The following is a 12,675-nucleotide window of genomic DNA, read 5'->3' as shown; positions in this document are numbered from 1 at the left end:
CAAACGACAACGTCACGTTTCCCTGTAACGTTCCAAGCATTTCGTCAATACATTCGAATGTGCGTCAGTGCCTCCGAACGCGATGCGCGAAACGTTAACCAGCAGGAGTTTGCGATACAGGTGCGTCTCAGCAAGCAGCGATGTATGAAACAACTTCCCAGAGCTAATGATTCAATGAAGGTCGCGATTCGACGTTTGTTTGGTGCCCTTGTCAACCGTGGCATTCCGTCGTATGACTGACTGCAGCCATTCCTCCCCGTTCAACCTTCACATGCGTTGGACATTGTTTCAAGCTTCGCAGTTGATCAAGAACGCGTCTTCTTTGGCATTTTACTTTTTTTCTGTTTTTGTGTCATGCCTATCACAAGTGGCTTAGAGGCGCGCATTTCTGAGCCAATTGGAGGGCAGCAAAACAGGTTCTATACGGGTTAACACTCCTACTTCTTTGGCCGGTCGTTCCAGAGTGCGTCGGAAGCACTGCAATGGCAGTGTATGTGTAAATAAAGCCTTCCTGCGGCCATGAGAAGGATCCAGTGACGTTAATGAAGCCATATTATCGCTGTTAAACTAGCTAATTTTCACGTTGCGGCTTTAATTCTGTCTTACACAACATCTGTAGCTCTTTATGAGAGCTTCGAGACGGCAACGGACGAAGTTACATACCATAAGCGACATCAACAAGGTATACAGTATAGATCGCAACGCAGCGAATTTCTTTCTGCAACATAAAGACATTAAACGGCTGCGGATGTCGGTCATTCACTTCATTCTTCTCAGTCAACGCGAGTCGTTTCACGGCTCTACTTACCGCAAGGTTTCCCGTAACACATACGTTGCATATGCCAATATAGCTTATCGAGCAGTAGCTGCTGTTCTATGAGCAATAAAAATCGGCGCCCATACAAGAATACGATTTGTATGTAATAAGCAGTTGCTGCTTGAACTACAGTTCGCAGAAAAATAAAAAAGAGAGAGAATTAACGAGCATTTGGCAGGTCGTTTTATTTGCGTGAATGGTCGATACAATTACTTTGTGCGTTAGAGAGAAACTTTAGGCCTCAGTGTTTGAGCTTCAGCGCCTTGGCAATCTAATCATTGCAAAGTGAAGCTTCTTCGCGTTTTCTTTTTTCTTTTTTTTTCCTGTTGACAGCGCCACGTACTACAGCATCGACCGAAAAGACATAAAGGCCGCGCAGATAGACGAGAACTGTGATTGTAATAAAAGAACAAAAGCTGAAACTTCGAAGAAAAAAAAAATTTGAGAGATGCGACCGAACAATTGATGAATAGAAACGTTGCGCCAAACTCTTGGCAATGAACTCTCTCTTTTCTCTCTCTCTCTCTCTCTCTCTGGCCGTGCGTGCTCGTCTTTCCTCGGTGAGGCTACAGGTTGGATCACGTGAGCAAGGGGCTGGCACTAAGGATTGATGCCCAGGGCGGCGCCGGTGGATTTAGCCTGGCTGCGCCTTTTGCACCCGTGCACGCCGAAGACTTCGCCCTCCTCCAGGCGTTAGCGGCAACGGCGATTGATGAGTGCGCTTCGCAGCGCCGACGCGGACCGGCATATAGTCTTCTTCGGCGGCCACACAAAGACAGCGCGTAGAGGAAGGCCGCCAGGGAGCGCGGCATTCAGCACACCCACAAGCGACAGACGCGACGCGGGCCGCTTTGCGCTGAATTAGGAGGGGAGGATTCCGATGTTCGCAGGCACGGTGCTGCCGAGAATCACGAGCGTGTCTATTCTAACAGAGCCTGCAGCTAAATCTGTGCATCAATGTAAAATCTATAAGAGGCGCAGACGTTGTGTCTATAGCGTGTGGTGAATGTATAATTCAGCCAAGCTAACACCAACACGTTACTTTAGGCTCTTTACTTAGCAACAGCGCTTTCACAGAGTCGCCTGCATGGAATTGTTTGTTCGTGAGTAGAAAACGCAGTCGCAGTCACAGTGTGGATATGACTTTTGTTCCAGCGTTGAATGCACATCATATCGTGCATCCATGTCGAAATTCCCGCTACAGGTCTTAACTTTAACTGGATGCACGTTAGCTCATATGCGTGGTTGCTTGAGCTGCGATTGATGTCACTAAACACAAGCGTGTCACAAGTGTGTCACTAAACACAAGAACAAGCGAATTGATATTCATTACCAAATTATGACCGTAGTCAGTACGGAGCTTAGCGTGTCATGCGTGCTGGCTTCCTAAAAACGATATTCGGTTCGTCGAGCAACACAGGTGTTAGCTAACACTCCATGGTGCTTTGTGGACAATTTGGCATTTGCCAAGTATTGAGAATCTTGGCCCGTTTTAACAAAAAGATGTTGCGTTAGAATAGCTCGTAAGTGAAAATTCCAGTCAATTGAGACACTGGACATATTATTAGCGAAGGCGATCACTCGATGACATGGCAAATAGAACCTATACGAAAGAAAAGCCTTGTGAATGCAGAACGTTGTCTATTTCAAAGAGTTCGTTTCGGACTGTTCCGAACATACCATACTGCACACCTGTTTCACGAGTCGACGCAAATGCTTGCTTATTAAACTATGTACACACTGCACTGAACATTGTTTCCGATACTAATGTGACTATATTATACTATCAAAATGTGTGTCATCGGGTGTACTTATTCAACGACGCATAGTCATATTTCCTGATGAGCCACGTACGCCGGCGGGCTGCGACGCACTATAGACTGATCACGCAGGCAGTGAGGCTTCCGTGACAGATGCTCACCACGAAAATGCCAAATAAACTCGATAACGGCATAATGCCAAAACAATGAAACGGAGGAAAGCCTTAATTTACACTAGCTGGAGTATCATATAAAGACCTAACATGCACTGCGCATGCGCTAGCATTTTCGCATTGCCGATTGTGCGTCACCTCCGTGCCTCGCCTTCCTCATACTGTACCCTATTAATACGGCAGAGTACAAAGGTGCGCCGCATAAAACAGAGAATCCGTGATCAGCGGGACTGCCGAAGCTGACGAGTGGAGTAGAGTTTCCAGCTCGGTGGAAGCGACCGCCGGCACCTTGTTGTATTTTTATGCTTTTTTTTTTTTTTTTTACAACGGCGGAAAGTCAGCCTCTCGCCGCCGGTACACGAACTTCAGCTTCTACCGCGACGTCGTTCTCCGAGGGTGGCGCGGGTGATTCTCTTCTCCCGGAGAAAATGTGTAACGCAGCTTCGATTGGGGAACGCGCATATAGGAGTTTACGGCCCCCGTCGACCGCTTTGTTTTAATTTTTATTCTCCTGGTGCGAAGTGCTCTGCGGAAAGCGTTCTTCGTTGCTAGGGAAAAAGGCGAAAGAAAACGGAAAGGAACGAAATTGGGTGGTGCGAGTCGATGGCGGTGATTGTCTTCGTGGTGGACACGAGTGGCGCGGCAGCTCCATGACCCGCGGAGACCGACGTGCAGCGCACCAGTGGAGGATTTCACGGGATTTTCTTGTAACCGAAGTTTAGGTATCCGAGGGATTCGAGTTCTGTCGGTACAACTTTAAGAAGAAACAAACCACGAAGCCATGCAGAGAAAGCGCTGGCCAAATTAATTGTTATACCTAAACGAAATGTAGGATTAATAAGGCAAAGAGAAATTAAAGTGGACGAAATGATACTTTGAAGCAGGCGGGAGCTGAACCAACTGCATTAGGCGAATGCCAACATGCAATGCCGATTCCGGGAGTTTTCTGGTATACCCTGAAACTATGGCTCGAGCAGTCGCGCTAACGCCCCCTTATCCCCCTTTCCAATTAAACCAGCTGTACTTATGTATAAGATATTCGCCTTTATATTACGGGTGTTCGTTGCAGGGTCGCTCGAGCTAATAAGATAATTTTGTTTTCGCCAAGACCCTTTGTTTTTCCTCGCGTATCGCCATGCTCCGCGCTATAGAGTGTTGTTAAGAGCTGTATGCGAAAAGTCAGGCATAAGTAGCTGCTACCCACATGGGACGACTTCTCACAGTGAATGGCCTTTAAACCTCAGCCGTACCCGTAAGCAACGCCATAAAACAATAAATAAAACATAACAAAACTCATGCGCGCGTCTTCTTTCCTTCCGGTGCCGGTAATAGGGTCGCCAAAAGGCAGCGCGTTCCCGCCTAATAATAGATCGAAGTCGCACGTCTTTCCTCGGAGTGTATACGAACCGCGCTGCTTTAGCTTTCTGAATAAATACGTCTTCCGATGTTGTAAAGCTCCTGGATCCACCAGGCTCGCCCATTTTTCCTCGCGTGCATGACTCGCGGGGTCCTTGTCAAAACAGAGCGGGCGGAGATCTGTTCGGTTCGTTAACCGCGTTGTCGCACTCAGTTTGCTGGAACACTGGTATCGTAAACAACGTGGAAGTTTAGTAACCTCTTTATCGTTTCTTCTCTCATCCATAGTGTCACTTGAAGCGCACCATCGTTGTGGCAAGATCGTAAAAGCTCCCTACTGTGCATAAAAGATTTTGTGTTCCTTCTGTGAGCGTCAACATGCGATACAACCCGGAAGTGCGAGAGCGTTGTTAGAACATTTTTTGACGGGGGGAGTTGAAACTATGTAGATAGTTAAATGAGCATGTGGAAACGCACTGTTGGGTACCTTAAAGTGTATCTGGTAAAAATATTGAAGCTCGTAATTATTTAACGAAATTTAAATTTCGAGGAACCTCGCATTGCACGTGGAAATCATTGCAGGCCTTCAAGGATTCGCTCATGACAGCTGACAGTGTTCTTGATGTATGCCTACTAAGAGTTGTCATAGATGTGCTAGAGTTAATTCCGCACCACTTTTTGTTCACACAGAGGCCAGAAATCATCACACACGGTGCTCTGAAACCTAAAATATGTCTTGCAATGTCATTTTCCCTGGCGATGCTCAATGGCTATGGTTATTTTTCTTTCCTTATGAAAGACTAGTAAGTAAGGTTCGCTGCTTCGTACTTCCAACACATGTCCGTTTGATAATTAATTCTTTCTTTACTACAATGCAAAAAACTAGAGTGTTTTGTTAAAACGCATTGCAGAATTTTTGCAGTACATTTATTGAAACTAACTGCTTCCGTTGAAGCCCTTGTGGGATGTTAGGCTCACCCCTATACGTTCTCACCACTCCGTGTTCGCGCATGTGTGTGTGTGTGTTCATAATATACTGTTTACGGGTTATACTTTTCCTGGAGTATTCCGGGTACTTACCGGTGTTTGCCAGACGCAGCTATACTACTATTCTTACAGCACTGCCGCTGAGCTACCGACCACTTCTAGACTGCTCAATCGCAGTCGCAGCTGTCGACAAACGGAGCTAAAGCACAGAGTAAGGTCGCACGGATGATGAAACAGGCACTCACGAGCCGAGTGCCCAAATAGCCACTCCGTGCACGGCGATCCTCTTGCGCAGATGAAACCGCAAGCAACGGTCGAGTGGACGCTAGCACTGTCTCGCGGTATATTTTCCCGCGTTTGCGTCACGCTGCTGTGGGACTGATGGCCCACCTCGTCAGCCAGCCCACTGCTGCTGATGCCTCGATAAGCACTCGTCTGGGCCTAGACGTCTCCGCGAAGTGCAAATGTTCTTCGGCTCATCAAACAACGCTCCGACAGCACTCACGCGTAAAGCCAACCAGGATGGACGTATGACGCATGTTATGAAAGTATACAGCTCCGAAAAAAAAAGATTAAAAAAAGGACGAGTCATTTATCGTAGTCATAAAACGTCTCCTTCATTAGAAATATAAAATCAAGAATGGGGCTGACAGATGGAGTAGCACATTGTGATATACAGGCTATAAACAGGAATAAGTTGCCTCAGAAAGGCTGGCCAGCTTTTTGAGGCAACTTACATCCCTTTTTATAACCCTTATACCACCGTCTTCTTCATTTGAAGTGAGGCGTACTTATTTCTTTACTTATATGCCCGATTGCTACGGGGCAGACCAGGCAAATCGGTTCCATATAACGATAAGATTACGGCTGATTCCTGTGTTCCGGCCTGCCAGGCGACAAAATGAGGTTCGCAGCGTCACCGCCGACCTCTCGAAGCGCGCTGAAATGCGAAACTGAACCTTCGGCAGCATGACCTGTGCAGTGAGGACTCCGTCACGTTCGTTTGTACCTTTCGACGTTCGTGGCACGCGATATCTTACGTTATACCCAAACTCACGCGCTGAACATAGTACAAGGCGTTTTCTTTCAGAGCGCGGCAACCTCGATTGTTTAGACATATATCTTCACACTCCACATTTTAAATTTCACACAATTTTCTCAAGAAGAGACAAAGTGCTGCTTTGCATGTAGTTCAATAGACAGCGCACGAACTTCAAAATATTCACGATTTATAGACAATACGGTTTTCGGCGCACCACTCCACGACACGGACAAAAACAGCGAAATGCTTGGGGAGTAACTGTTGCCGTTCGTCCTGCTGTTGCTCTCTTTTCGACCAGGGACTAAACACTTACTCCCCAAAATTTGCACACGACACGCACACTCCTGCGGTTAGTCCTTTGAGGGACGAAAGCGCACTTTTTAGGACTAACAGCCCAGTTACTCCCGTTTTCCCCGGGATTTTTCTTAGAGTGTACGTTGAGCCATGTTTATCAACCGACTGTGCATTACTGCGACGTCGTAGCCTCAAGTTTCCACACACAAGAGTGTTCTTAAGATAGCGTAATATTATGTGTTCTGTTCGTTTGTGTTTCAGTGGTTGGTAGTATACTACCAACCATTATTCTACGGGGTGATTATTTTTAATTTTCCCGTGATTCTTAAAAATCGCTTGTGGTAGAAATTTATTCCAAGCGCTTTGCAATCTCACCGGCTACAATTCGTAAATTGTATTATGTGACGTAAAGTTATTATTTAAAAAGCAAATTGGTGAATTTATTTAATTAGTTGAATATTTATTTTGGTTTCTCGTGCAAGAAAAAAATTAAATTATGGGGTTTTACGTGCCAAAACCACGACCTGATTATGAGGCACGCCGTAGTGGGGGACTCCGGAAATCCGGGCTGCTAAGCACGAAGGTCGCGGGATCGAATCCCGGCCACGGCGGCCGCATTTAGATATGGCAAAATGCGAAAACACCCGTGTACTTAGATTTAGGTGCACTTTAAAGAACCCCAGGTGGTCAAAATTTCCGGAGTCCCCCACTACGGCGTGCATGCCTCATAATCAGATCGTGGTTTTGGCACGTAAGTAAATTTTTAAAGTTATCCACACAGAACACAAGAAGAAAACACATAACCGTCATCGACGATAAGTTACGTGTCGCCTGCCGCGTGTCACGCACGATCCTATATGATCTGCTGCGCGCTGTAATCAATCGGTGCTGTAGAAAGTTTACGAGCTTGTTCCAGCGAGCAAAAATCTCTTCTAGAACAATATAATAAAAAATACTCATAACAAGGGCGACCTACAAATTTAAAGCAGGCAGCCGTTCGACCCACTGAAGGCATATAGGGCTGGATGCGACGCACACCGAGTGGCAGGAGACGCGTGGATGCCAGAGCAATTAAGCAGCGCGTAGCACCCAGAGCGCTCCGACGTGACTCGGCGGGTGACACGAACCGCAGCGCCGACCCCGAGCATGGGGCTGTTGTTGCGCGTCTCGCTAAAACGGTGCAGCGCGGTGGAACCTATAGGGCCGACATCGTCCAGTCAGAGGAGCTGCTCATTGGCGGACCGATGGCGTAGCGAGTGCGAAATAATGATGGTAACCTTAAAGGTAGTGGCACCTACCCACTCGGGGGGATTGGCAATAGTCGGGCGGATTTCCTAAATGCTCCGTCGATTCTAGAAAGAAAAGAAATTGTAGAGAGGCCATTTAAAGAAAGGCTCAAAGTACCACCGGTCACCTACGTCGTGCCGTTTCCATTGGTATAGCTTCAACGGGACGGTGATGAAGGTATGAGAGACGACTCTTAAGTAGAGGAAAGATTCAAGCTTACAGCAGGCTACATTGTTAGAGGTTCCGTCAATGCTGCAATGTTCTCTTTGCGCGTCTTTTTAACTTCTTCTTACTTTCTCATTTTTGCTGTAATTGCAGATCTAACATCTTTCTCAATTTTTCCCGCATTTTTTTTTTTTTTTTGCATTTGCTGCTAGAAAAAAAATTTTTTTTTTCACGATGTCTAGTCATTCCTCCTTCCGGGTATCTGCCATATGTTCACGAATCAGCATCAACAACTTACTGAACCAGAGATTGAATTCTGCAGGGGAGAAACAAACAGAGTTTTCTTTCTTGGCGACTTCTGGCAAAGAAACGTGACAATGATAAAAGTGATTGGACACCTGAGACAAACGGCTCGAAAACTGGACGAAAGAGATGTCGGGCTGTCTCTGCAAAAGAGGAAGTTTGTCCGCAAGCCGCACAGTTATACGTGCCTGTCTGGCTGATGTGCGCGCAGTGGCGTGGAATCGGAGCACTATATTCGATGCTACCGCACACAGCGCGGTGACTTCCTTCATTAAGTTACCGCGTACACGGTATACTCGCAGAACTGCACGGAATTACGGGATCCCGAGTGCCACAGAGACCCCCGGTGTAGCCTAGCTGGGACAGGAGCTGTCACGTTCAGTGCACCGTGTTTCGGCCGCGCTGATTGGTGAGCGGCGGGGCAGCACCGCTTGCAGGGAATCACGCGCGTTTGCCACCCTGTACCGCGCGAGCGACCCAGAAAGTGCGCTGTACTGTCCCGACAGGGGGGCTGCTTGTTTCCGAGTGACCGACCGACAGGACAGCACGGAACGTCGTTAGCGGACCGCAGACCTCGGGTCGCGACCGCAGCGAGACCAAGAAAGGAACGAAAGAAGAAATACACTACTGCGGCTTTGCTGCTAGTGACGTACAGGCAGGGCAAATATAGAAGGCACTAGTTATTACTCACTGGGTCAGCGGTGATCTTATGGCCTGCTCACGGCGGCTTAATTAATGCTAATGCATACGAGTTTACGCCTTCTGCTTCTGACGAAGTAAGGAGCAAGCGTGATTTAGGGCTTCAAAATTAATTTAAATGCTGGGTTTTTACGTGCGATAACCACGATCTGACTATGAGGCACACCGCAGTGGGGGACTACGGATTAATTATGACCACCTGGGGTTCTATAACGTGCACATAATGCGCGTTACATAAGGCGCGGGGTGACCGAAATGCGGCCGCCGCGGCCGGGATTTGATCCCGCGTTCTCGTGCTTAGCAGCACAACAACATAGCGGGAGATCTTGTGCTTTTACTATAGCATTGTTGCAAGGAACAATGCTGTTGACTGCGGGATATGTCAAGTTGTCAAGGATATGTCTACTAGTTGTACTACCATGTCGCATTTGCACATAATATGCCTACGTTTTGTTTTAGGAGGTCCACTTTACAGTTTCTTATCTCTGGCAACCTCCGAACATAATTAACACAATCAATTCTCTTAAATTGTGCACAAAATAAATCAATAAAACTTGATCTTTTCAAACGTTTCCGCACTCGGTACTCAAACAAAATAGGGGGTCCTGCAGATGAGATTACATGCCGGTGCCAATATCAGGCTTTATCACGATGTAGCTTACGTTTACTGCTATTTCATCGCTTCTTCGTCAGTGTCTAGCAGCAGGCCTGAGAGCCAGTCATTATGGACATCTGGGCTCCAGTATCAATTACTGCCGTCAAAGGAACACCATCGACGTGAACATCAAGTAAGTTCTGGTTCGTTGGAAGCGTCAGTGGAGGCTTTTGACACGATGAAAATAATGCAGCAGCATCATCCCCACGAAAATCTATCAAATTCGCATATTGGCTGAATTGGTGTGTTCGATTGGCTTTATAGCATTTCTCATCAGGCTTCATATCACTTCGGCCGAACTTGTGCGTTCGAGTGGCTTTATATAACGTTTCTGATCAGGCTTCGCTTCGACGTCATCTTGAACATCGTTATTAGAATAAACGAAAGTCTTCCTTCTTTCAATCTCGGTAAGATAACACGGACAATCAGTTCAACCTATCACATCGCGCGTGCTCATTATTACAGAATATTATCTCCGAGGGAAGCTCGGGCACGCGCAGCGAACTAAAATCAAGCGTGCACACAGACCAACTTATAAACACAGCTTGCAGGTTGTAATGTTAATCTCACGTATCGGGCAAGCCGCCTGCTTCGAGAAACAACGCCACAGTGTGGCATCCTAAATCCCGCTATGCGGCCAGGCGCCATTGTCAAAACTGTAGGTACTCCTATAAGACAGCGCAACGCCGCACTGTCTCTGAGTGTTCTTCAGCGACAAAACACTTGACTTGTCGCTCTGTCCACGATAACTTTCACGGGGCGCGTGCCGGCCTTAGTTTCTTTAGTCTTGCTTCTCACCTCGCCTCGCTATAACGTATTAAATACGGTTTCAAGCCTTCATTTTCTGATATCGCATTTTGCAGGGATTATCTGCGCTTGTTGCCGTACGTTTCCGCCGAGTGGCTGACAGCGGCGACAACGGCTGCGAGGCGTCGTTACAACCGATCACAAAGAGCAAAAAGAAATGAAAGTGACGTGAATCGTTGCCAAATACAGTATCTTCCGTGACTTGATCACTCTACTTTTTTTTTATTTGGGAGATTTGCCGCAGAGCATATGTAGTTAACAAAAGAATACACACTTTTCCTCATACAGCATCGCGCGCGCATGTACACCATGCAAGCAATGACCCTGGTGGACACAGTATAATCTCAGCTGTGCAAGCTGGCTGGTCACATCGGCGAGACTACGTTGATTACGTTGTGGTAGGAGATGAGCAACTCCAGGGGAGCAGGCGGTCATATTGTGTCTTAGTCAGAGTGAGTCCTCCATTGAAATGATATAGTTAAGAGCCGCGGCAGTCGCAATACGCTCTTCTGAAAATCGCGACCCACTCTCTCTCTCTCCGAGTCACCAAATAGCGTTGGGATGAGCGCGCTCTCGCAAAACTGAAATGGGCGTCAGACGAGGAAGCGCTGTAATAGTTCTCATCGCGATTCTGTTTATCGCTTCCACACTCGCCCACTGCCGAACAACGAGTCAGTGAAACTGCGCAAGTTAGACAATGCGCGGTTGGAGGAACAAGTGAATGAAGTCCCCTCATTAGGTGTCCACGCTTATTGCAATCCAGCGCATCAAGTGCAGAGTTGTTGCCGACGTTCTGCTGACTTTCCGAAGATACGAGGCACTAGATTCGGATTAATGGTTACCACGTCCGAACACCCGCGTTGTTTTAGTTTCATATATAATCATCTAGCCCATCTCGAGAATAAACTTCGCCTCAGATGACACTATATAATGCCGTACTTGTTAGGTCAGGTGCGCACAGCGGGACTTTTTGGACGATAGTTCGAGGTCGGCACTTTGTGCGCATTCATGAAGAACATCTATAGGGATCCCTGCAAATGTCGACATAGCGTATCCAAGTCTCAGTGAGTGGACCACAGCTCAAAATCGTGCGGGTAGATGAGAAATCGGTTAGCGGGGACGTCTCGCGGTCTCCATGTCTTGATTTGTCATGTCACATTATTCCACTTAATTTCACGTGTAAAACTTCTAACGATGATCGTACACTTCGATGTGAAAGAGAAGACTAAAAGAAAATCTGCAGCTACCCGTCGCTAACACCTCGAAAAAGACGTTTGTGCCTTTGTGAACGTTTTTGTTATGTCCCCACTAGTAACGTGCAATAACGTGCAAGTAACGTGCAATAACGCACATGGCTTCATGAAGAGTAACTTCATTTGTAACGCAGAGTAACCCATCGTTTTCGTATACGATGCTGAGTCCGTGTTTTGGTTAAAAAAATAAAAAAAACATAATAAGCGAGGCAGTGCCCGTTCTAACGTAGGCGACGACACATGATCCATGTACTACTCACCTTGTGCACGGTAGGCAGGTAGCTCTTCTTAATTGGCTCATTCATGGCTGAGTAACTCCAAAGGGGGCAGCGCCGTCCACGAGATAAGTCTACCCAACGCACCGCACCACGCAAAAGAACTGCGGCAAGCAGCGCGACTCGAATCGCGAGACACCGGTGCCGAAGCAGCTGCTCGAACTCATGCGGTCTAGGCGGACGCACGTTCGCAACTCGACTTCTGCCTCGGCGAGCGTCAGCAGCCGCTCTTTGTCGAAGATCGCGCGCGCGACCGGCACGCGACGCTCCCTCTCCACTAGGCGGAGGAGGAGGAGGCCGCGTGGCTCCGCCAATCAGACCGCTCCACTTTATTGCATACTTGTTTTTGGCGCCCGTACGCCATCTGGTGACCCTCTCCCAAGATTTCGCCGCCTCTCCTATACATCCATGGTTCTCGTTCGGGCAATACACGAAATTGTGGGGACACGGTGCGAATGTGAATAGGCCTTGTATTCGGCGGGAACTTTTTTTTCACCCCTTTCCCTTTCGTTCCGGTAAATCGCGCCTCAGTCGCTTTTTCAGATTTTTTTTTTTTTTTTTTTTCGGCGTTGTCCACAACTCTCGGCACCTGTTCTGGATGCACTCATATATGTTTATTATTTCACTCATTTCACTTTCACAATTAGATGCTCACATCGGGAAAAAAAAAAGTAGGTCTCAGGTTTCTAAACGTAGTCGCAAAATAACGAAAAATGTTCTGAAAAAAATTTAATTATGGGGTTTTACGTGCCAAAATCGCGATCTCATTATGGGGCACGCCGTAGTGGGGGGCTCCGGATTA

General features: G+C 47.3%; 1 protein-coding gene across 1 annotated transcript in view; it reads right to left on the bottom strand.

Moving 5' to 3' along the window:
* Nucleotides 1-12,089, bottom strand: part of LOC119449581 (uncharacterized) — a 102,727-nt gene extending 90,638 nt beyond the window's left edge. Inside the window, exon 1 of the mRNA XM_037712784.2 lies at nt 11,859-12,089. Coding sequence (XP_037568712.1) covers nt 11,859-11,903 — 45 coding nt within the window. The 5' untranslated portion in view covers nt 11,904-12,089. The remainder of the gene's footprint in view (nt 1-11,858) is intronic.
* Between the last annotated feature and the right edge of the window lie 586 nt (nt 12,090-12,675).

This window comes from Dermacentor silvarum, chromosome 4 (genome assembly GCF_013339745.2).
Source record: "Dermacentor silvarum isolate Dsil-2018 chromosome 4, BIME_Dsil_1.4, whole genome shotgun sequence".
Lineage (NCBI taxonomy): Eukaryota > Metazoa > Arthropoda > Arachnida > Ixodida > Ixodidae > Dermacentor > Dermacentor silvarum.
This window is presented reverse-complemented; position numbering and strand designations above follow the sequence as displayed.